Source organism: Typopeltis vanoorti, chromosome 17 (assembly GCF_054136105.1).
Source record: "Typopeltis vanoorti isolate ZY-2024b chromosome 17, IOZ_Tvanoo_1.0, whole genome shotgun sequence".
Lineage (NCBI taxonomy): Eukaryota > Metazoa > Arthropoda > Arachnida > Uropygi > Thelyphonidae > Typopeltis > Typopeltis vanoorti.
In genome coordinates, this window is record NC_143565.1 from 57242538 (window position 1) to 57265103 (window position 22566).

At 35.0% G+C, this 22566-nt stretch overlaps 3 protein-coding genes across 4 annotated transcripts in view; 1 reads left to right on the forward strand and 2 right to left on the reverse strand.

The window, feature by feature from the left end:
* LOC150097419 (epithelial sodium channel subunit gamma-like) overlaps nt 1-12456 on the reverse strand; it is a 39928-nt gene extending 27472 nt beyond the window's left edge. The window contains exons 1-2 of one of the 2 annotated variants that reach the window (XM_090407402.1): nt 11661-12456; nt 6306-6592 (exon numbers count right to left, since the gene is read on the reverse strand). In XM_090407402.1, the coding sequence (XP_090263528.1) occupies nt 6306-6592; nt 11661-11765 (392 nt within the window). In that variant the 5' untranslated portion in view covers nt 11766-12456. The remainder of the gene's footprint in view (nt 1-6305; nt 6593-11660) is intronic. The other variant, XM_090407403.1, reaches the window with a different exon arrangement.
* Nucleotides 12457-14474: 2018 nt separating this feature from the next.
* Nucleotides 14475-17989, reverse strand: LOC150097420 (uncharacterized). Its single transcript, XM_090406911.1, has 4 exons — nt 17839-17989; nt 17723-17766; nt 17228-17303; nt 14475-14606 (listed from the first exon to the last, which is right to left on the reverse strand). The coding sequence occupies exons 1-4, from the start codon at nt 17935-17937 to the stop codon at nt 14475-14477; spliced, it is 351 nt and encodes a 116-aa protein (XP_090263037.1). The 5' UTR covers nt 17938-17989.
* Nucleotides 17990-18115: 126 nt separating this feature from the next.
* The window catches only part of LOC150097421 (bile acid-sensitive ion channel-like), a 37345-nt gene continuing 32894 nt past the window's right edge, over nt 18116-22566 (forward strand). The window contains exon 1 of the mRNA XM_090407563.1: nt 18116-18163. The gene's annotated coding sequence lies outside the window, so the exon portion shown is untranslated. The remainder of the gene's footprint in view (nt 18164-22566) is intronic.

The window sequence follows — 22566 nt, forward strand, 5'->3', positions numbered from 1 at the left end:
AAATAGAGAGAGAGAGGACAGAGTTATGAGAAGAAGCGAAAAAATATTTAATGAAACGGTCTGATATTAGAGACTGGTGGATTTTGTATGAGAAAATTCGATTTCTTGCACTGCAAAAATATTGAAGTTGATAATAATAAATTGAGTTTAATCGTCTGTCCAAGTGTGAGCAAACAAAGTTTGCGAATGAAAATATCTTCAGGACTGGGGTAAGTTAGTACAACACCGGGCAACTCGTAGCCAAGGTGGACCAAGCTAACATCACTCCTATCTCAGTATCTCCCATAATGCGAAACATTGTTGTTGTACTACCTTACTCCAGTCCTGAAGATATTTTCAGGCGCAAACTTTGTTTGCTCACACCTGGATTTATTATAGTCTAACCAAGTGATAATTTCATCAACTTCAATATTGAAATAAACTTTCAATATTGAATTTGATGTTTTCATATGATTTATCTACACATGAGACTTACGTATGGGAAACATGGGACTTACTTATTCCCTGAATCAATTTTTTTTTAAAAAAAGCACTTTAAACTTATTTTTGCATGCCTCGTGGGGCTGCAATTCATTGTTTTATTCGTAATTTAGTCAGTATCGATCAAGTCTGGTAAGACCCCTATTCGATTCCCGTAGTCACGAGAACCTTAATTAGGGTTTTACAACCAAAGCGAGTTAACAGATTACATATGGATATGCTTTCATACGGAGAGGGATAAATGTACAGGAAACTCTCATCCAATGTCCGGAGTTTTTCACTCAGCGAAATACGTAAATAAGCCACAGAACACATGTACCGCAAACTAGGTTAAATCAAAATGCCATCATGTGATTCTCCCTGATTCATGATAGGTACATAAACAGCTCCGCCATCAGGATGCTTGTGGTAATGGCTAAGAGAAACTAAGGAAAACGAGAAAAGCAATAATATTAAGAATTTTTACAAGACTGACCAAACTAATGACAGCCTAGTTGATAGAGCAAACAACGTACTACCCACTCCTCAACCAACAGGTTACAGGTTTGAATCCGCCGTAGAATGGCTGCTTATGAATGAATGCTCGTAGCCAAGGTGGACTGTGTGATGAATCTGCGTGAACAATTCATATTATTAACTTAGCAGATGATTTTCATAATCTAGTGTGAAGCACCAATCTCTACTTATTGGAGACAAAGTACCTTGAAAAGAATAATCTTTGATTTTAAAGTAGTTAATCCCAGATCTATTAGCCCATTTCGCACATTTCGAGTAAATATATTACAAGTTTCCAATCGTGGGTTGGATTCTTATATAACGATTTATATTATTTTTTTAAAACAATGCTCTTATTTCCTCTTAATTATTTCTTTTGATTAATATTGTATTAGGAAACGGTAATATTTTGACAATGGAAGTCAGTATTCTAACGGCATTTGCTTGCAAGTAGTAAGTACAACATCAGAAGTATTCCGGTTACGATTAGATCCGTAAAATCCGCCATTAGATCTTTCTGTAGAGACATATCTCTAAGAGTTCTTCGAATATTTTTCATAATGTGGTTCTAGGATTTTCTTTACTTCATTCTGTGAAATGTAGACCATTCTAAGAAGTCACCATATACGGGCAAATTATGATTATGTACTGAAATTAACCGTAATTGGGTCATTTGCTTAATTGTTGACCTTGTGTCTGAATATCTTGCTTTTTTCAGTGCCCTAATGAATTACCACATACTTCTGGTAAACTGAAGATGAGAGAGAGAGGAGAGATGAGAGAGAGAGAGAGAGAGAGAGAGAGAGAGAGAGAGAGAGAGAGAGAGAGAGAGAGAGAGAGAGAGAGAGAGAGAGAGAGAAATGGACATAATTACTTGTAATATTGTGCTTTGGCTCATTAGACGTTGATAGGTGGAATCATTGTCCACCCGAAAACGTAGCAGTAGTGTCTGTTGTATTATGGAAAAGAAGCATAGTATCGGACGTGGAATATTATTACACTATTATGAGATACTAGACTCTATTGCCTTTCTAGCGTAATATATATATTATGCATAATATATATACTCCGTCTTATCAAATGATGTTAAATTCAATTCTAAGCGATATTAACGTTGACTGTGCGATGAATCTGGGTGAACCCAATTGAAATTTTCTAAAATTTATAATTTTATCATTTAGTCTTGGTGGGTGGTTAGGAAATAAATATTTCTGATTTTATTTTTGATTTATTCAGTGACATAATGAGTTATTGGTACTTCTTTTAAACTGAACGAAAGAGAGAAAGAGAGAGAGAGAGAGAGAGAGAGAGAGAGAGAGACGAGAGAGAGAGAGAGAGAGAGAGAGAGAGAGAGAGAGAGAGAACACAGCTTGTTAATTTCTGCAAAAGCGCCCTCTTTTCATTAGAAGGAAATATAATTTTTAACAATAAACAATTCAGTAAGCAAAATGGATATTAGATCCAGCATTATTTCAAAGCCGAATGTAGAAACTATGAAAGTTTCGTACGGTAAGTTAACCAGTTGACCAGAGAGCGGGAATACACTCCCCTGCATTCCACTTTGCTTAAATAATTTACATCGTCGAACTGAACCCTTTTGGCTCTTTATTTTAGTAATTACTTTCACGTACCGACCGAGAGTTCGCTTATAAAAAATATATTTTTTAGCTGACATTTCAAGTTCCTTAGTACTGAACGGGAGGTTTTGCTCTCTTAAGGATTCTGCCTGGTCGCTGAGGAAAACCCACCAGTTCGAAACAGCTGTCAGGCCAGTGAAACTTTCTATTTGAGCACAGTAATAAAAAATTGGACTAATAAAAGACGAATATGTAGACGCTTGAACGGCGCCTACGTCTTTTAAGCAATCCACACTAAGGTAACTTGTGAATGCCGGGGAATGTATTCCAGTAAGCTCTCTGGTCAACGTACCTTACAAAACTTTCATAGTTTCTACATTCGGCTCTGAAATAATGCTGGATCTAATATCCCCTTTACTTATATAATTTTGCATTACCTAACTGAAGCCTTTTTGGCTCTTTATTTTAGTAATTACTTTTAAGCACCGAGTGAGAGTTCGCTTACGAAAATTACATCTCTTTAATATTTCAAGTTCCTTTGAACGAGAGTTCCTGCTCTCTTAGCGTTTCCCTTAATGTGGAAATTTGAATCTCCTGTTTTCCGGCGTGACCCGAGTGGGGCTTTGTCCGTGGATGCTTTTTCCTGGAATATGAGCGGTTATGCTCAGTGGTAGAGTGAACCTGTCACTAAGTGGAACCAACACTGAGATGGACGATCCTTCGGTGACTCGTTTAGAGTGATTTGAGAAATCGCATGATTTTTAGAGAGACCTTTACTTGTACAATGCCTGGTCTCTGAAGAGAACCAACAAGTTGGAAACAATTGTCAGGCCAGTGAAACCTTAATAAAATATACTAATAAAAGGCGAATATATATGCACTTGAACGCGCCTATGTCTTTTAAGTCGTCCACACTATAGCAACTCGTGAATGCTGGAGAGTGTATTCCCGTAAGCTCTCTCTGGCCAACTTACCTTACGAAACTTTCACAGTTTCTACATTTAGCCTTGAAATAATGCTGGGTATAATATCCACGTTGAAGCCTTTAGGAACTTTAGTTTAGTAATAAAAATTCGACTTTAATCTGGGAGTTAATAAAAAGATGGCAGCATGATCATTGTGTCAATATAATATCATTAAAAGAATATTGTACACATTTCTTCTTTCTTTATTACTAAATGGTCATCAGTCCTCAGTGGTTCAAAGTTTTTTCTTTTTTTTTTGCTTTGCGTTCAGATATCTTTATTATTATTATTATTATTATTATTGTCAGTATTATTATACAGGCATCCCTTAGAGTCCGAAGCATCATTGCATGGAACTCCAAACTATCCATACATTATCTACTGTACCTTTCCATAAACTCATCAGTAGCACTCAGTACTGTCTCCGGCAACTCATTACACTCATTCATTCATCCATTCACCACTCTCCAGTTGAAAAATCTAGTCCACACACCTTTGTTAACCACACATTAACTCAGGTTCCAGAGAAGACCTCTTGTTCTAGCACTTCTAGCCAGTGCTGAAACAATTTCCCTGCATCAATTCCATAAAACTCTTTTAGTTAACTTGCTTCTATCGTATCCCCGCTTTTCCGCATATCAGCGAACTTTTGCAACCCATAAACCCTCAATCTATCCTCATAGCGATTATTCAACAAACCACTCACCATCTTGGTCACTCGCCTCCGGATCCACTCTATTGCTGCTTCCTCATCCCCAAGAAACCCAGGGGACTAGATTTGAGCACAGTAATCTAGTTGTGGAGGTTTCAGGGCCTTATAAGGAGGAATTATAACTTCCTTGTCTGTCCTTATTAGTGTGTTCTTCAATAGCCAAGTAATCCTAAGAGGTACCTTGGAATCCTTAGACATACACTCTCTAAACTTCAACTTTTTTATACTACTACCCCGAAATCTTTAGTTTCATGTATTTCCTGAAGTATAGTTCCATCAATATAATACAACTTGTAATCTGTTTACCCCAAAATGCACATCTTTACATTTTCCCCCATTAAACTGATATCCATTATCTTTTGCGCATACTGTCAACCTATTGAAATGATTTTGCAAGCTCTCCATATCCTTTGATTAACCACCAGCCGTTGAATTTGAAACTTTTATTTCACGTACAAGTATGCTACTACAAATACTGATCCGTTTGAATTCCATGTTGGTAGAATGTAGGTTGGGAACAGCCTTCATTAAATGTTTCGGTCAATTGCTGCACGCCCCCCCCCCCACACACACGGCGTTCGTTTCTGATGATGAAAGCCTTGCGGCACAACACTTGTCATATGCTTTTTTTTTGGAATCTATCCATCAGTCACTCTCGTATCCATATCACCAGTTCCATATCCATTTCCATCCAGTTTGTATAACAGGGTTCCATGTGTCAAACTCTCTTTGCAAAACCAGCAGTATCATCATGTCACCTGTCACTACATAAAAGTAATTAAATTACTAAGCCATGTCCTTCCCTTGCTAAACTTCCCCCCAGAGTATATTATTATATCCATTTATTCCTGAATTCTGTCTTTAATTTACATTTCCAATAATTTTAGCACATCACTCCTGCTGATTGATCTATAATCTGCTGCAGCAGTCTTGGAGCCTCTTTTATGCAAAGGAACAATTTGCTCACCTTCTACTCCCATGAGGCTTTGCCATCTGTAAGTTAAACAACTTAATAAAACGAATTGCCAATTTCTTAGAACATTCGTGTAATACTTGAGCTGATATACCATTCAGTCTCACAGCGGTATTTGCGTTGAGATTCTGCAATATCTTAAGTACCTCAGATTCACTACCTCTATTCTCATATCAGTACTGTCCAAACGCTGAAATACTCTCTCGCTTGGGTGATATACCTTTTAAGATAATCACTCTGTAGCTCCACTATTTCATTTGCTTCTCTTACCTCGCTGCTATCAGCTTCCGCTAAAGTTATCCTTCCAAACTCATTCTTTCTTTTACTTTTCAAATAAAGAATGAACCATTTGGGATTTCGTTTGGCATGCTCGGCAAAGCTCTGCTCCTAATCTGATTTTTCCGACCTTACTATGTATTTGTCGCCTCTCTTACCAGAGCCTTTTACTGCTGGTGAGCTTGTTGATCACCTTTCTCCTTATCCTCGAGAACATTTTTTTTCTTTGCAGTTCCTGCTTAATGATATTATTCACCCATATGCTTCTTATCTGATTTATCCCCCTGACCTTTGTAATGCATTCTTGTATTGCTTCCTTCGGATACCCTTTGCCTATCTCCAATGCATTGCTGACAGCCTTCCCTGGCAGGGGTTTTATATCATGGTGCTGCTTCAAACTGCCTTCAAAGCTGGTCATAATCATCTGCCTTATGGTTCCGAATATACCTCTTCTTAACTGAAAATTCCATGTTTCGTGACCTGCCAAGTCATGATTACATTATCACTCTCACCCATTCGAAGGCAATGTGTCTTCCGCTTTAGTTAGGGAAAGATCTTCTGATCCTATGACCAATAAGATTTTGACAACTTGTACAGAATTTCGGTCATTTTCTTAAGTGAGATATAATGCAGCAGATAAATATATTAAATTTCTAAACAATTAAAAAGTACATGCGAGGTAGCAACCGTTTATTCAAATGGAAGTTCTAATATATAAAACTACCATTCTGGATTTTGTTTTTTATTTATCAATTAGGCTGAAAGTTCATAAATAAAAATGAAATAAATTTCCAAAATCAATTAAAAGCGCATTGCTGTTCACTTACCCGTTAGCATTGCAAAAGGTTATAGCTGGCATCTCCACATGTTTGGGGTAAACCAAATCGATGTCGACTATCGAAGGATATTTGAAGTAGATGCTGAAGTAAGTCACAGACTGATAGATGAATCCTGCTAGACATACCAATAACACTACCACTCTTACTATTCTTCTACAGACGCTGTTTGTACTGACTATTTCGGGAACGCCAGTTAGCATAGATTTTTCTAGAAGGTGCTTGGCATACTCCGTGGTTGTGTCTGCCTTCACTGAATTGGTGTCCTCTGAGGCCATCTGAAACACACCAAAGCTGAAAACGTTAAGTTCATAAGGAGTTTTATTCCGTTCTTCTCTTCTAGAATAGTGTTATCTCAATACCATGGAAAGAACTCTTATTACTCAAATATTAAGAAAAACATCTCAACGATTAAGGTTATTCTCTAAGAGAGATCTAAAACAACTTTCTCTGTGCTGTTCACACGCGAGCTTTTTTCTCTGAGATAACTCGCTAGAAAGAGTCATTTATTTTCCCCCTGTCGAACGCACTGACAGTTCTTGATGTGGTAGTGATAATATAAGCGGAATTTTTTTTTCATATTGCTCGGAATTGCCTTTCCGCCTCGCATTATTAATTCATACAGCTCAAGACGTCATTAATGAAATGACGTATTCTCATGGTGACTTTTTATCCACCCCTTACATTACGAATTTGGCAGCATTGTTTTTATTATAATTGAAGGTCTATTTTTTTTCCTGACATGCGTAAATTGTTCCTCCTTGAAATCGTTGTCATGGTGACGAGCTACACCTAGAGGTCAGTCCTAGAACATGTACATATGGTTTAATCAGTAAGTGCATTTCCTGCCAACTTATCCTCTTCCTCTACGATGCTTTTTAAGAATTTTATTATTCATGTTACCATCTGCGTATTTGTAAACCGTTCTATGCTAGCAAAGTTTTTGTTTACCTTGATCTTAAATTTCTGCAGTTTGTCTCCAGCGATGTTTAACATTTATTTATTTATTTTTGGTACCGTTCTCATGTAAGTTTAGGATGGATTATGCCCAATGCATGTTGCTTTTTTTATGATGAAACCTTATATATATATACAGGGTGTTCGGGATAAATTTGACAGTTTCGTAAGGAAAAAGAAAATCTTCTTTGTATCTATTAAATTTAATGAATTGACAAAAAAACATTACAGGCAGAGTTAATTACAATACTATCAACAAGATTTACTCAAAATAACCACCATTAGCATCGATCACAGCTTCAATTCTGCTTCGGAACCTCGAACAAGCTGATGCTACAGTCTCCCTGGGAAGGGCCGCAAAAACTGTTTTAATTTTATCCATTAACTGGGCTTTTGTATTACTGGAAGTGCGATTGGTGTCTTTTTCAACTGCGCCCCATACAAAATAATCCATGGGGTTAAGGTCTGGGGAGTTTGGAGGCCAAACATTTGGACTGGTGAAGTCGTAGAAATTTTCAGACAACCATTTTTGACTTTTCCCAGAGGTGTGGCAAGGGGCCGAATCCTGCTGCCATACATACGGCCTACCATTGGCTACCCTTGTTATCCAGGGCTTGACTACAGTTAGCAACTCCACGAACAAAGCCCGAATTCCAATGCCAGGGTTCTTCAACACCTGTTCCTGCAGATTTGCGAGGAATTCTGCTGTACGAACGCAATCAGATCGTCTGCTAGGGATCTTTCTTCTTGCTACATCCTCGTAGTCACCATTGCAAGTCTCTAGTTCATGCCTGATTGTTTTTACTGTATTCAGGGAGCATTGGGCAGCAGTCGTAATATCCTTATTTTGATGGCGGGCACGAATCATCATGATACAAGTTATTCTCTTCCATGATTCAGGTGGGTTCCAGCTATCCATCCTTTCTGACATCTTGTATATGAATGAAGAAGGGTCCAAACTTTTAAATGAAGAGAAGTGTGTGTTAATACATGTAACTTACGGAAAAATATAATTAATTATAAATATGTCAAATTTATCCCGAACACCCTGTATATATATACAGGGTGTTCGGGATAAATTTGACAGTTTCGTAAGGAAAAAGAAAATCTTCTTTGTATCTATTAAATTTAATGAATTGACAAAAAAACATTACAGGCAGAGTTAATTACAATACTATCAACAAGATTTACTCAAAATAACCACCATTAGCATCGATCACAGCTTCAATTCTGCTTCGGAACCTCGAACAAGCTGATGCTACAGTCTCCCTGGGAAGGGCCGCAAAAACTGTTTTAATTTTATCCATTAACTGGGCTTTTGTATTACTGGAAGTGCGATTGGTGTCTTTTTCAACTGCGCCCCATACAAAATAATCCATGGGGTTAAGGTCTGGGGAGTTTGGAGGCCAAACATTTGGACTGGTGAAGTCGTAGAAATTTTCAGACAACCATTTTTGACTTTTCCCAGAGGTGTGGCAAGGGGCCGAATCCTGCTGCCATACATACGGCCTACCATTGGCTACCCTTGTTATCCAGGGCTTGACTACAGTTAGCAACTCCACGAACAAAGCCCGAATTCCAATGCCAGGGTTCTTCAACACCTGTTCCTGCAGATTTGCGAGGAATTCTGCTGTACGAACGCAATCAGATCGTCTGCTAGGGATCTTTCTTCTTGCTACATCCTCGTAGTCACCATTGCAAGTCTCTAGTTCATGCCTGATTGTTTTTACTGTATTCAGGGAGCATTGGGCAGCAGTCGTAATATCCTTATTTTGATGGCGGGCACGAATCATCATGATACAAGTTATTCTCTTCCATGATTCAGGTGGGTTCCAGCTATCCATCCTTTCTGACATCTTGTATATGAATGAAGAAGGGTCCAAACTTTTAAATGAAGAGAAGTGTGTGTTAATACATGTAACTTACGGAAAAATATAATTAATTATAAATATGTCAAATTTATCCCGAACACCCTGTATATCCCGGTATCTGTTATCCTGTAAAAAGGCAAACTAGCCATAAACACATATTTAATAGATTTAATATACTGGTATCATGGACTCAGCTGTTTCTGCTTAAATGAAAACTAAAGAATTCTAAATGGGATTCAATCCCAGGTCTTTCCAACTAAAGGGAAGAATTGTTCCGACACTGATCTCGTAAAAATAGTCCATTCAATGGGAGTTCATCTTAAAAACAATTAATATAAAAGTAAAATTAAAAATAAATGATTAAGAAGAATTTTTCGCTGAATTCCTTTTCATAAAATTCATCATTGAACGGTTATTTTCTTGAGAAATAGTTTCAACATTTTCACTGAAAACTGCGTGACCTTACTTAAGACCAGACGTAGATCTTAGATAAATGCTTTTAATGTTGCTTTTATTTTAGAATATTCTTCTGTGAGCTATACCTGCTGCTTCAGCGTAACACTGATGATTCTTCAATTCGTTTGGGAATGTTTCAACTAACGTGACAACAGTTGTTGTTGCCAGAGGAGAGAATATGACTTGCAATTGACTGGAAATTACCTTGTTAAGCATTCATTTAGTTGTTGTTTTTTTCTTTGTAATAATCTTAAGGCTTTTGAGAACTGCTAGTCATGAAGCCTACCCTATTCTGAATTACTTGCTCTTAGCTCTTTTAAAGGTACTTTATGTACTTTCAAAAGAGCTGGTGAGATGTAGGCCAATAAAGCTATCTGAGATGGAAAAAAGGCGACCGACCAAAGGATTCTGCTGTTCCTGGGGGATTTGTGCTACTCATAGGTGTTACTCATGGGTGCGTACGTATTATCGTGGAAAAAGAAACAAAAAACGTATTTACTTCCTAGTAACGCATTAACAGTGGTCAAGAGACTAGTGTTAGCTGCATTTACGTGTGTTATCGCTGATCACCAGGTTAACTAGTGAGGAAAATGTTTTTCACCAGGTAATTGCAATTTTTATATCGATGTTACCCATACATTATGAATACTTTTCCTTAGTTAAGTTGCATTTTAGATCTCAGGCAATGTTCTTGATGAAATTTCCCTTCAGTTCACTTTTTGCTTCAGTTTGATTTGTTTGATGGTTTGCTGTTTTGATGAATATCGATTTTCATTTAAGTTGATGATTTATCAATTTAATTAACTATATCTCGACGAATTATTTTCATTGGTTTTTCATATCCAAATACCATATTTTTTCCAAATCCATCTAGCAAAAGTAGTGCAGTAAAAGTATGGAAAGGATACAGTTACTTGGAATAATTTAAACCACTAAAATATTTTTTTATGAAGTGTGTTTAAAAACCAGAGTTTCAGTCAGCTTTGATTTTCCAGAAAAGTCTGTTTTTAACCAAGCATCTCAAAAATTGTGTCAATTCTCATCCGTAGAACTCATACTATTATTACATACGATGATGTTGGTATTAGGGTTTAGGCTCAGAAGATGGCGACAACTATGCATTGCTCTCCCCCCCCCAAAAAAAGCCTTGATTAATTGATAGCTCTGATTTATTATCAGTGAAGGCTTGAATGATGGCTTAGAGAGTCTAACTTATCTTTAAAAATAGGGTTGAAGAAGCTTAGCCTTCTCTCTCTCTTAGGAATAAATGGTGTTAGAATTGTTTTTATTTTTCATATTTCAATCCAAAATTCAGGTTACTCTTTTCACATAATTTACACATTTACAAGATCATATAATTTAATATTCTCTTTATTCGTTAAGCTTAATGTCCTGTGACTTGCTCACTGCCCAGTGACTTGGATTCGTGGAAACTTAATGCTCTGATAGGACGGGTAATCCTCTCTGCATAATATATTATGGCTGTTAATTTCGGTTCTGGCCTGTTTGCCAGGATCAAAAAAGAGGGTTTACGGGAGTCAGAACTCTGCCATCATCACTATAGAGAATGGGGAACTCGCCTTCAATTGAAACGCCATTCTGAAGGGTCTTTGCATCTTCGACAGGAGTCGAACTTTGATCTTTAGTACTTCAGGGCATCGTCGATAACGACTTAGCCATGGAAGATCTAAAAAAATTCCACGTACTGGAATAAATATCTTCCTTACAATAAAAGACATTTATCTTTCATTGAATAGGGTTTTACTTTTACGAAATGTTTGTTTACTCAAACATTTCGTTTGTAGTAAACAAAATAGAAAGGAACCATTTCTGTATTATCGTATGACTATTTCATATCACTTCATGATATAAAAGCACAGCGAAGAAAAGATTTAGAAACAATAAACATTCATATAAGCGGCGCCGCTTCACTTTTAATTTCTAATGTAATGATAGCGACTTAGGAAAACTATATTGAAATATATATATATATATAAATTAGACGAAACAGGAAAAAAAACATGGGTTTATATTTGTATAAGTTTCTTCTTTTTGAACTTACTTTATTTTCAGATTCATCGCTCCAAGCATCTCTTTTTACTAACACCCTTTTCTGTTTTAATTTCCTGTTCTGGTTGGTAGAGTGGATATCGCCTCTGCTTTCCATTTCGTTACTAATCGCCCCATCACTATTTACAAATTCTCTTCATCTCTTTTCTAGAAGTTATTTTCCCCTTCATCACAAACGGTATTGACAACGCTTTGTCGTGCTAGCTTTTTTTCGTTGTCTAGATAAGAACTGCCTTTTCTATTCTGTGTTTTTTCCCTCTTTTTCGTCTTTTAAACTGTAACAGTAGGCACAGATGGCTAGACAGTTATCATCAGAACATGTTTGATGATACACAATATTATTTTTGATCATTTCCATATATTTTTATAGGTACATTCATAACTAATGGGTATACATATCAGCCTGTGGTTTTTCGAAGTTAAAAGTGTCTACTTCAGCTCATGCGCATACTAACAGAAGATTAAACAGTTCACTATGAAAAGTAGAAATGCTTTCAAGAACACGTGACGTGATGTGACTATTCATTTAAAGAATCGAAGTTTTACGTGACGCAATAATCGCGCAACTATTCACTTACCAATGCTCAGCATGCACAGTCATAGGATCAGGAACTGGTTAACAAGAGAGTACTATGATGGATTTGTTACGTTTTCTGGTGAGATATAGGCCAATAAAGCTATCTGAGATAGAAAAGACATAAGTGATATATTGTAGAAATACGAAAAGATACACAATATTTAATCTAACTCCATAAATGCACTACTAGTAATCATGTTCTTCACTTAGAATAGATCTGAATGTACGTGACTCTCGAAGTGCGAGTGGCAGTTCCTTGAAGCGTGCGCAGTTACCAAGGACGAACGGGATGGAGCAGGTGTGAATATAAACAAGCACAGTTAGAAACGTTGGCAAAACGCTCTGAGGGGATACAACACTTTTTTTTTAACATGAAAATATATTTTTTAAAAAATCGAAGAAATCAACAACCCTTTTTCTTTTTGGTTTGTTCACGATTTTTAAACACAAGTATTTCGCTTATTTTCACAAGACATAATATCTTATTTTCCTTCATTGTTCAAGCTTGGATTTTAGTGTATGTTACGAAACACGCCACACACAAACACACAAGAGAAAGAGAGAGAGAGAGAGAGAGAGAGAGAGAGAGAGAGAGAGAGAGAGAGAGAGAGAGAGAGAGAGAGAGAGAGAGAGAGAGGCTCGCGAAAAGTAAGTATCAGTAATTGTTTTGAAGTTGCAAAAATGATTGCAAGTAGTACGTTTATTAAAACAGATCACTCATGTGAAATTTGTAGTAGACTTTTATTATTATTATCGGCCTTCTACTACGCGACTTAATTCAATTTAGGGTAGAAAAGACACACCCATAAATCACCCAATTCTTACATTCAGCCAAATTAACTTTCGTGTAATACTATAAAATATCTCCGAGAGATTTGTTTTATATTTGTGAGAGAGGAAACTGAAGTATCTTCTGAACTTTAAAAAAAATTCCTTCAGCCATGCAAGGACACACACACACACACACACACAAAATGTGCATTTTATTAAAACATTATGCTTTAATACATTAGCTTATAGCCATCAAATATTAGTTCATGTACTTGTGGTGAAATGCAAACAAGACGTAAGCTTCCATAGCTGAAGAAGAAACGAAAGTTAGAAAAGTAAAAGAAAAGAAAGCCATACCACGTAAACTTTTGTGAAGTTTACGCGGTGTAGCTAACAGCTGTCAAAGAAAATCGGTAAAGCTATTCCACAATGAATGCTATCGAATTGGTAATGAATGAGCAAATAATTTGCTGTTGATAGTAACTTAAAATATGAATAAAATGAGAGTGGAGGCTTCCTCTTATGAAGGTAACGGAAATGTGGAAAGAGTACAAAGAACTTGAGTTAACTCAAGCTCTTTCTACTCAAGATGCTGATTTATTAGTTGTTTTAAAACGGAATTCGGAATTTTATTTTACGTACTCATAATTCAACACCGATATGTATTCTTCTTTAATTTAACTGTGCATAAAAATACGGCATGGTATATTCTTTTATTTATTTAATTTCTCACTCAGAAGAATATCACTAATTACAATTGTATTGTTCAAGGTTACGTCGAATATTTAAACGAGATTTTTGTTTTCTGTCAATTTTATTGAAGCTTATTTTTAAAAGATTTTACAAAATTATGCACTTTAGAGGATAATGAGATTTTATGAGATTTTCCTTCCTTATAATTTCCAACTCAACATTTTCTTGATATTTTATATTTGCATTATTTAATATAAAATATGGGTTGATTTTTTTATTATATATAGAACATAGAAATGCAACTAATAGAGTTTAATATAAAATGTTAAAATAAACTAAATTTTCTGAGAAACCCTCTTTCTAAGAAAGGCAAGAAGAGAGTAATTCCATTATTGTGTAACATTTTTTCATTCCTTCATTGTGAATTAGTAGAAATAACGGATTTTTTTAAAAACATAATTTAATTTAAATAATCATGCATTCTCATACATTAAACATTTATTGAACTCCTTAAGCAGCTGTAGCAAAGATCTGCATTTTTTTCAAAATAAGATACAATTTCATATCACAAATGTAAGCAGGCATACTTTTTTTCCCGTTCAAGGAGGTCCTGTTATCTTAATAGACTGCAGGTGCCTTAAAGCAAGTAACGTTATGATTAGTAAAGAGTCCATTTAGATAAAGTACGCTCACGACACAGCAGCTATTTATAGAAGACTTTTTTAAAAGTAACTCGTAAACACACAAGAAAAATCTTCATCACTCTCATGAAAATTTCTTCGTACACCATAATCTCCCCAGAAGCACCACACTCTCTATGAAATCGCAAACAGCCACAAGAGATATTCCTAGCCATATTCCTATGTAACCTCCTATGCAGCCAAGGACTTCAACGGGCTGGAAAGAAATGAAAACACCTCGTAAGAAACTACAGAACTTGCATATTTTAACGATTGTCACTTAAACTCAATATTTTCTTGTAATATACTTCGCAAAGAAAAGAGACGGCAAATTAATATGTAATCACTTTAAGGCAATTTCCCTTAAATATCAAATTAATGGTATTAAATAGTCATAAGAATTAGGTAAGAAACTTACTTCCAAGTTTCCATTATTTAGATTACGAGAGGTTTAGTGGCTGCGAAAAGAATAGCCGTTATTTCAATAATAATATTCAATGAATATTAATGCTTTGTTGCCAAAATATAGCAGTACGTACTCTCAGCAAATAACATTTATTATTATTATTATTATTATTATTATTATTATTATTATTATTATTATTATTATTATTATTATTATTATTATTATTATTATTATTATTATTATATGTGGCAACTCCAGGTAGGCATACGAACGTATTAATTCCTTGGTGCTCATCATCATCATCATCATCAGCAGCAGCAGCAGCCATTTTCTGTCCACTTTATGGAACGAATATATGGACGAATGGTCTTCCCAAAGTCTTCTATTCGTTCCTGTCACGAGCCTTTCTATGCCACTGATTTCCTGATATCTCTTTAAATAATGTACCTACCATATTTTTCCTTAAAAATTTCTCGTTTCCCTGTCCAGACAAAAATACAATCCTCCACTTCTCACTAAAACTCGTTCAGATACAAACCATCCTAAGAAATTAATCACTTCATTTTAAACGTGCTTAATCACTTTTAAAAGTAAGGTAATTTGAAGAAGCAATATTTTCTCTATTCTGTCGAGGTAATTGGAGGTCAAGCTGTGTATAGCATGGTTTGACACCCAACTTATTAATGGAATCTTCCACTTTGCAGTGTCTATTAGGAGAGTGTTATAATACATTAATTTGAGGCTCGTGTGCATTTATGTGGTCCAGCAATTATTAGTGGAATATTCCACTTCCCTGTCTCACTTACTGAGGACCTGAATGAAGCAAGTTATGAATTGAGCCTACAACTTAACATTACATTTTTGACATTAAGATAAGCTACTTAAGGTCTTGTCACTCCATCAAAAGAAGATGAAAAAAAAAAAGAGAAGAAAACTGCCTTAGGATGTTTCTCTTAGCCATGAAGATTAAGTCATATCTAAAATCGTTTCTTCCGTTCTTTTGTGCATGACTGATTGCTTCGTGTAGGTGGATGTAAATAAGTTGTAGACGAACCGAAAAAAAAAGAAATTTATTTTTATTTTTAGCTCCTCCGTAGAGCAATTGAAATAAAGACGATGTATCGCACACACTTCGATTGGAAAAGGCCTGAGATTGAGTAGTAAGGGAGACCGTCAGATATGTGCGGTGGGTAGAGTAGAGCGCCCTCCGGCTATGAGTCCTTGGACTCCTTAAAGGTGTCATGTAATAATAATAATTTTAGTTGTCACCTATTAAAAAAGGCGACCTGGTCGAGAAGAGTTGTTTTTCTTCTTGATAATAGACATCACTATTTCGTGACGTCTATGAAATTTCACACGTCACGAAATATAAGGCTTAATAACAAAAAATAGTCCTTGGTGCTTGGCTGGATTTCATTAAACATAAAACAGTCTTAGTTTCCTGAATGGATTGCATACTCTCTCTTCAACCAATAGGCTGTAAGCTAGAATCCCACCGTCAGTATAGATATTGGTAAATATCTTTAATGGGAGATATATTTCGTCATCTGGTGATGGACTGAAACGCCAGCCTACTTATTTAGATGCGTGTAATAGTCTGAAAAGTTCCAAAACTTCAAGTTTTAGCCGCTCTATAGCTGAGTGTCCCGATACCGCATTATCTAATCCTTAGTCCACTCACGGTACAAATGCGAATCAGCTTAATGTGCTTTTGAAGATATTACCGATGATGTGTAAATATTCTACACACTATGCGAATTGCATTATCATGTGACTGTTTTTTTTGCACGAGACTCGAACCTGGTTTTTTACCAACTATAGGACACGTTCACTATTATTTCGACTACAAAAGTGGTATGATTTATTTTATTTTTTTAGAGATTTTCTCCATGTTTTGAAGGTTTATATATAACAATCATAATATCATAATATCAACGTGATATTATGATATTATAACAATCATAATATCACGTTGATATTATGATTTGTAATATGATCATCACTTTCTGCAGCAATACACTTCAGCATTAATATCACCACTGCTGTTGCTTATAATAGTGATTGCCACTGCGTATCATCATATCACTACGGCTGTAACAGCAATTGTGATATTACTGCTGAAGCTAATATTGCTGAAGAGATAACACTATGAACTGAAAAATAATAAGTTATGTCCCACTTAATATAAATGATGACATATCTAATTTGCAATGATTAGTAAAATCTGCAGTACTGTTATTTCTTTTCAAAAATAGTGTCAAGGGATATACCAGAGTTATAAAATATCAATCAATAGAAAATTTACAATTCAGCAACGTCTGCAAATTTAAATCTGAATTATTTTGAATAACTACGAAATACGTTTAATTGTAGAAATAATTTGAACTTTGAATTATATTATTTTAAAACAAATCGATGTGGAGAGAGCGTACCTGAAACTGTGGGGAATAGCTGTACAGAAATATATTTGGATCTATGTATATATTAATACTTGAGATGTCTGGCCATCTATAAAATAAATAATGAAAGAAGAAATATTGAATTTCTTTTTAATTACAAAAAAATAAAAATAAAATAAAATATTAAAATGACAACATTTACGTCATTATTGTAAATTATGCAAGAACAATCTCAAAATTACTGAATGAAATTTTTCATTTAAAATCAGAGGATACAGTTGTTGCCATTTAGGTGGCAATAATTGTATTCTCTGATTCCGATTTTCTGGAAATATTGAATTTTATGGTCTTCTAACTCCTTAGAAATCAATGTTCATTGGTATTTACATACACATTAATAGAATTTGTATTGAGTTTTATATTCTATCAGAAGAATGTATGCATTCCTGTTACAATGACCAGTATACAGAGATCGTAAAGTATTTGGGATCCCCTCTTTGATTTTTATTTTGATTTTATAATACTCACTTGTCATTAATGAAGTATATTTCTTCATCGTATTCATCTTCATTCTGTAAAGAAAAATAAAACATTACGTTTTCGAAAATAAACGAAAATTATATGCTTTAAAATTGCTTTCTTACCTGGTAGACATATCTTGAATTGTCCATTAGGTCATTTTCTTGAACATCATAATCGTATAATACAAAGCTATATATAAAAAAAACGGAAGTTAGAACCATTTCTTTATTCAAAAGAGAAATTCAGATTAATGGCTCCATTTTTTTAATTGAATTCCCGTGCGACTACTTCACCTTACATTTTACTTTGAAGATAAGTGTGTGTACTTCAACGGAACGTTCACTTACTAACATGGCTGGCGACAGTTTCTCAGACATTTGGCAGTGTCGTAAGTGGAACGGCAGATGGCGCTCTCATCTATAAAGAAACAAATGTGAAAAGTGATGAGTAAGTTTCAGCAATTTTCTGGAAAAAAAAATTAACTCTTGTTTTGCCGATTTTCCACCTCATTTTATCAAGAAAAATCTATATATTGCAAAGCACTCAAATATTTTGTTGTCAAAATTTATTTATTCATGTAATAAATAAAATAAAAATATATGAATCTTAAAACATCACACAACCATTTAATCTAATAAAGAAATTAATGAGTTAATATTTTAAATTTTACTGATAAATGATTCGTTGTTTAGCATAATTTTAATATTGAATATTATTAAGGCATATGTACTGTAACTTTAACGAAATTCTTTATCTTTTAATACCTCCCAATTTTGGGTTCAGCCTATATACCTTCTTTAAGTTTGGATTCTAAATTTTTTGGAAATTTTGCAGTTTGGAATGCGGATTTCTATTTGTCCAATGTAGAAAAGTTTTTAATATGACCATGTTTAATATGCAATGCAGCAGAAATACTATATTGTATATTCAGAGGAAGATGATAGGAGATGCCGATTAATTTCAAGTTACGCTCCAGTATTTATGACACACTTAATCAAATAGAAGGATAATTGGGCAACCATGGAAAAGTGTTTAATCCTGTTCCACTAAACAGTGAGTTAGTCATTATTATCTCTGATCTTAAGCATGATTATTTCTAACCTTTCCTTTTAAAAAACAAACCTTCCATTCTTGAAGCATTACCTTATGGTATCTAATAATAAATACTGTTCAGCAGAGCCAGAAAGCTTAGGTATTTAGCCTTTATAAGTTTACCGACTGGAAGAGGAAACCGATCTATTAGCTACTCTTTGTCACTGAAATAATCGGCTTTATACACTTTTCTGATCATATGGAAAAAGTTGGAGTTCTGTTATTATTAGTTTCAAAACTATGACGAAGTGTAAAATGTCATAATTATTATATTCAACTGAACGAATGTAAGAAATTTTCAGAAATTGTTCAGGGGATAAAAACCAATAAACTACTTCATTTACTAACGACATTTAATCGAGCATAGTAATATAATGAGTACTCACTAGGTGGACAATGGCGTTCTGTATAATGCAATACTGCTTGAAATCCGACACATCCACACTTAGCCAAAATCTGATTGACCACACACTCATAAATACATGCCTGAAATTAAATAATATCAGGTATATCAATTACAATTAAAAATAAAAGTTTTGTGAAATGTTACTTAAATATGACATCTTTTAACCACATCTGAACTACAAAGCAGGAAATTATGAACTCCTACTAAGAAGTATACTGGATTGAGCGAAATATTATCGTAAATGATACAATATCAGAATGTGACCTGAGAATTCGAAGAATAAATAGGGTAGGAGTCAAATGGATGCGTAATCATATCAAACTAGAGATTCGTAAGAAAATGATGATGTGGAAGGAATATAGGGTACATAAGGATGATGTCCGTTATGAAAATTATAATCAGAATTCTTATAATTCTGCTCATAATAATAAAATATTATAATTCTATTGTTATAATTCTTATAACGATATAATTCTTGGAGGCTGTCTTTAGCATGTAGAGCCAGTTTCTTTTCATACTGAGGCCTTTCCGTAGAGCGGTTGTGACTTTTCTGGGTTGAGTATGAAAAGAAACTGGCTCTGCAAGCTAAAGGCTAAAGATATCCATATCCTCAAAAAATTCTATCGTTATACTGCAAGTAAAAAAATGAATATTAAAGAATAACTCTACTGAATGCAGATGATGTGAGGGTGACAGATACAGAAAGCTATCAACCTGGTGTATAAAACATTGAGTTCACTTCCACTGCTTCACTGGATGAAGAAACTCAGGTGTATGAAGAGCAGGTATTAGTGCTGATGCACAAACTGAAAAAGAATTCATCAGTAGGGACTGATGGGATATCAGCACGGGTGCTAAAAGAGTGTTCAGCTGAACTGACTGTTCTTTAGAACAGTCTATATAATTTGAGTCTCAGAACAGGGAAGATTCCGCAGGAATGGAAATAACGTATGGTAATTCCATTGCATAAGGGTATTGCAAAGATTGATATATCCAACTATCTACGAATGAGTGTCTTAGGGGTGGTGGTGGTGAAGATTTTGGAAAAGTCAGTCATTGCTCGCATTCAGAAATGGGTTGACAGAGAATCTCCTTTGCAACGAACATCATGGGGTTTACTAAGGGAAGGTGATGTTTTGGCAACTTCCAACATTCTATAATAATGTTACCATTGAACTAGACAAGGGGATGGATACACTATGATACTTTTGGATTTTGCTGAAGCTTTTGAGAGAATACCTCATGGACGACTGTTGCAGAAATTAGAGAATATAGGTTTGGATTATAGAATATTAGCGTGGATAAGAAGATGGCTGATTGACAGATATCAAAAAAGTAGTATGTGTGTGTGTGGGGGGGGAAGGTGTGAGCCTGCAAGATTTCAGGTAACCGGCGGTGTACTACAAGCAGTGTAATAGTGTTCTTGGTCCACTGTTATTCAATCTATACATTAATGATATTGGGAAGGATTTGACAGGCGATATACAGTTATTTGCTGATGACTCAAAGATAGGTAGGGATAAACAGGAATGAGGCTGATATGCAGTGCTTCCAGAATGATTTTAATATGCTAAAATTGTGGGATTGGGAAAATGGCTATCAGTTCAATGTTAATAAATGTAAGGTGATGCATGCACTTTGGCGTGATATCCAATGTTGTATTAATTTGGTGGGATTATACTAGAAGGAGCTGATAAAGCTAGGGATCTTGGAGTGTTAGTAGATAACAAGTTGAAGTCAGGGGCTATGTATCAAATATTGCAAATACAACTCAGTGAATAATTGCAATGCTAAAACGAACGATGTCATCTTGCCTCTTTACATCTTGCTTCTTGAACTAATGTGAGCAGGTCTGCTCTCCTGGTTTCCATTGTGATTTTGATTCAGTGGAGAGAATGCAAAGGAGAGTGTTAAAATGATATCAGGATTGTGGAATACTGATTATTAGGAGAAATTGGGAATTTGTGGACTGCAGACACTAGCAAACAGGAGAAAAAGGGGTGATTGAGACTGAAAAACTGCTGAAGGGATCATACAGGATTTCAGTTGATGGAAAGTTTTATTTTATGTAGGGTGAGGAAGGACAAGAGGGCATTCTTAGAATCTGAAAATGAATCCCACCAAGAAAGGTGTGGAGATCTAGCTTTTTCTCTCATAGCGTGGTACGTGGTTGGAATGGATTGCCATTGGATGTTTTATGTACAAGTAGTGTGAATGAATTCAAGAACAAGTATGACAGCTGGTGCGTATAATATGGCCTCCCTCGATGAGTCCCAGACTTTCTAGAGGTCTCTCTTAATAATAAAATAATGTTAGATCTCTAAGGTATGATGGTCTAGCATTTTTCATTTTTTTCTTCTACGACTTTCTAGTCCGACAACAGGAGGAAGAGCTCTCGTTGGCAGACTGCTAAGAAGAGTCAATTCATGTTGAAGGGGAGAAATAGATAAGGCGATGAACGAATTGGTCAACAACACACGAAATTATTTGCTTTATAGTTAAAATTTTCCAACTGTTTTATACAAGGAAAATAGTTACCACTTTAAAAACTACAATGATCATAAAAGAGAAGTTAATTTTCCGACTTGTAATAATAAACAACTCATCCCAAAATACGGATTGATTTACTCTATTATCGGTTTGACATGCGCAGAAGTGTCAAAGGGCTCGTATCTGTGGGCGCACTATATTTATTTCTACATATTGATATTGTAAGAAACTACTGATATTACTTTAGACAGTGTTTTCGTTTGATTAACCAGATTGCTAATAAAATATTTTCATCTCTTGTGATTATGTTTATTATATAGCAGGGTAATTAAGGTAGTAAGTCAGTTTATGTTCGATTTTTCCCTTGATTTAATTTCGCAATCAGTAGATTTGCTGAGTAATATATGCATTACTAATATTCACAACTAATTTCCCTTCCGATTTTCAGCAGTCTTAGCTTTATTTCCCTATACGATGTTCAAAAATCCAGTAGTATTTACTTCAATTATGTAGGAAGTTCAATTTCTTATTAGAGTCAAGATCAAGGTAAAAGTCATTAAAGTATAAATTTGTCTCACATTAGAAAGAAATTTAGGTTCACGTTTAAAAGATACCAAACTCATATCACTGACTTCTTACCTCTGAAGTGAGAGGACCTTTTCCTCCACGTTCCCTCCACAGTTTTCTATAATCTAAACAGTCGCTATCATAGGGAGCAGGAAGCAATTTCTCTTCTGTCTGAAACAAGTTTGAACAGCTAAATTAAATTCAACAATTATACGGGATTATGCTAAAGTAACTTCAATATAATGCATATGTAACATAGAGAAAAGATAAAAATAATTAAAATAAAAAATAAAAG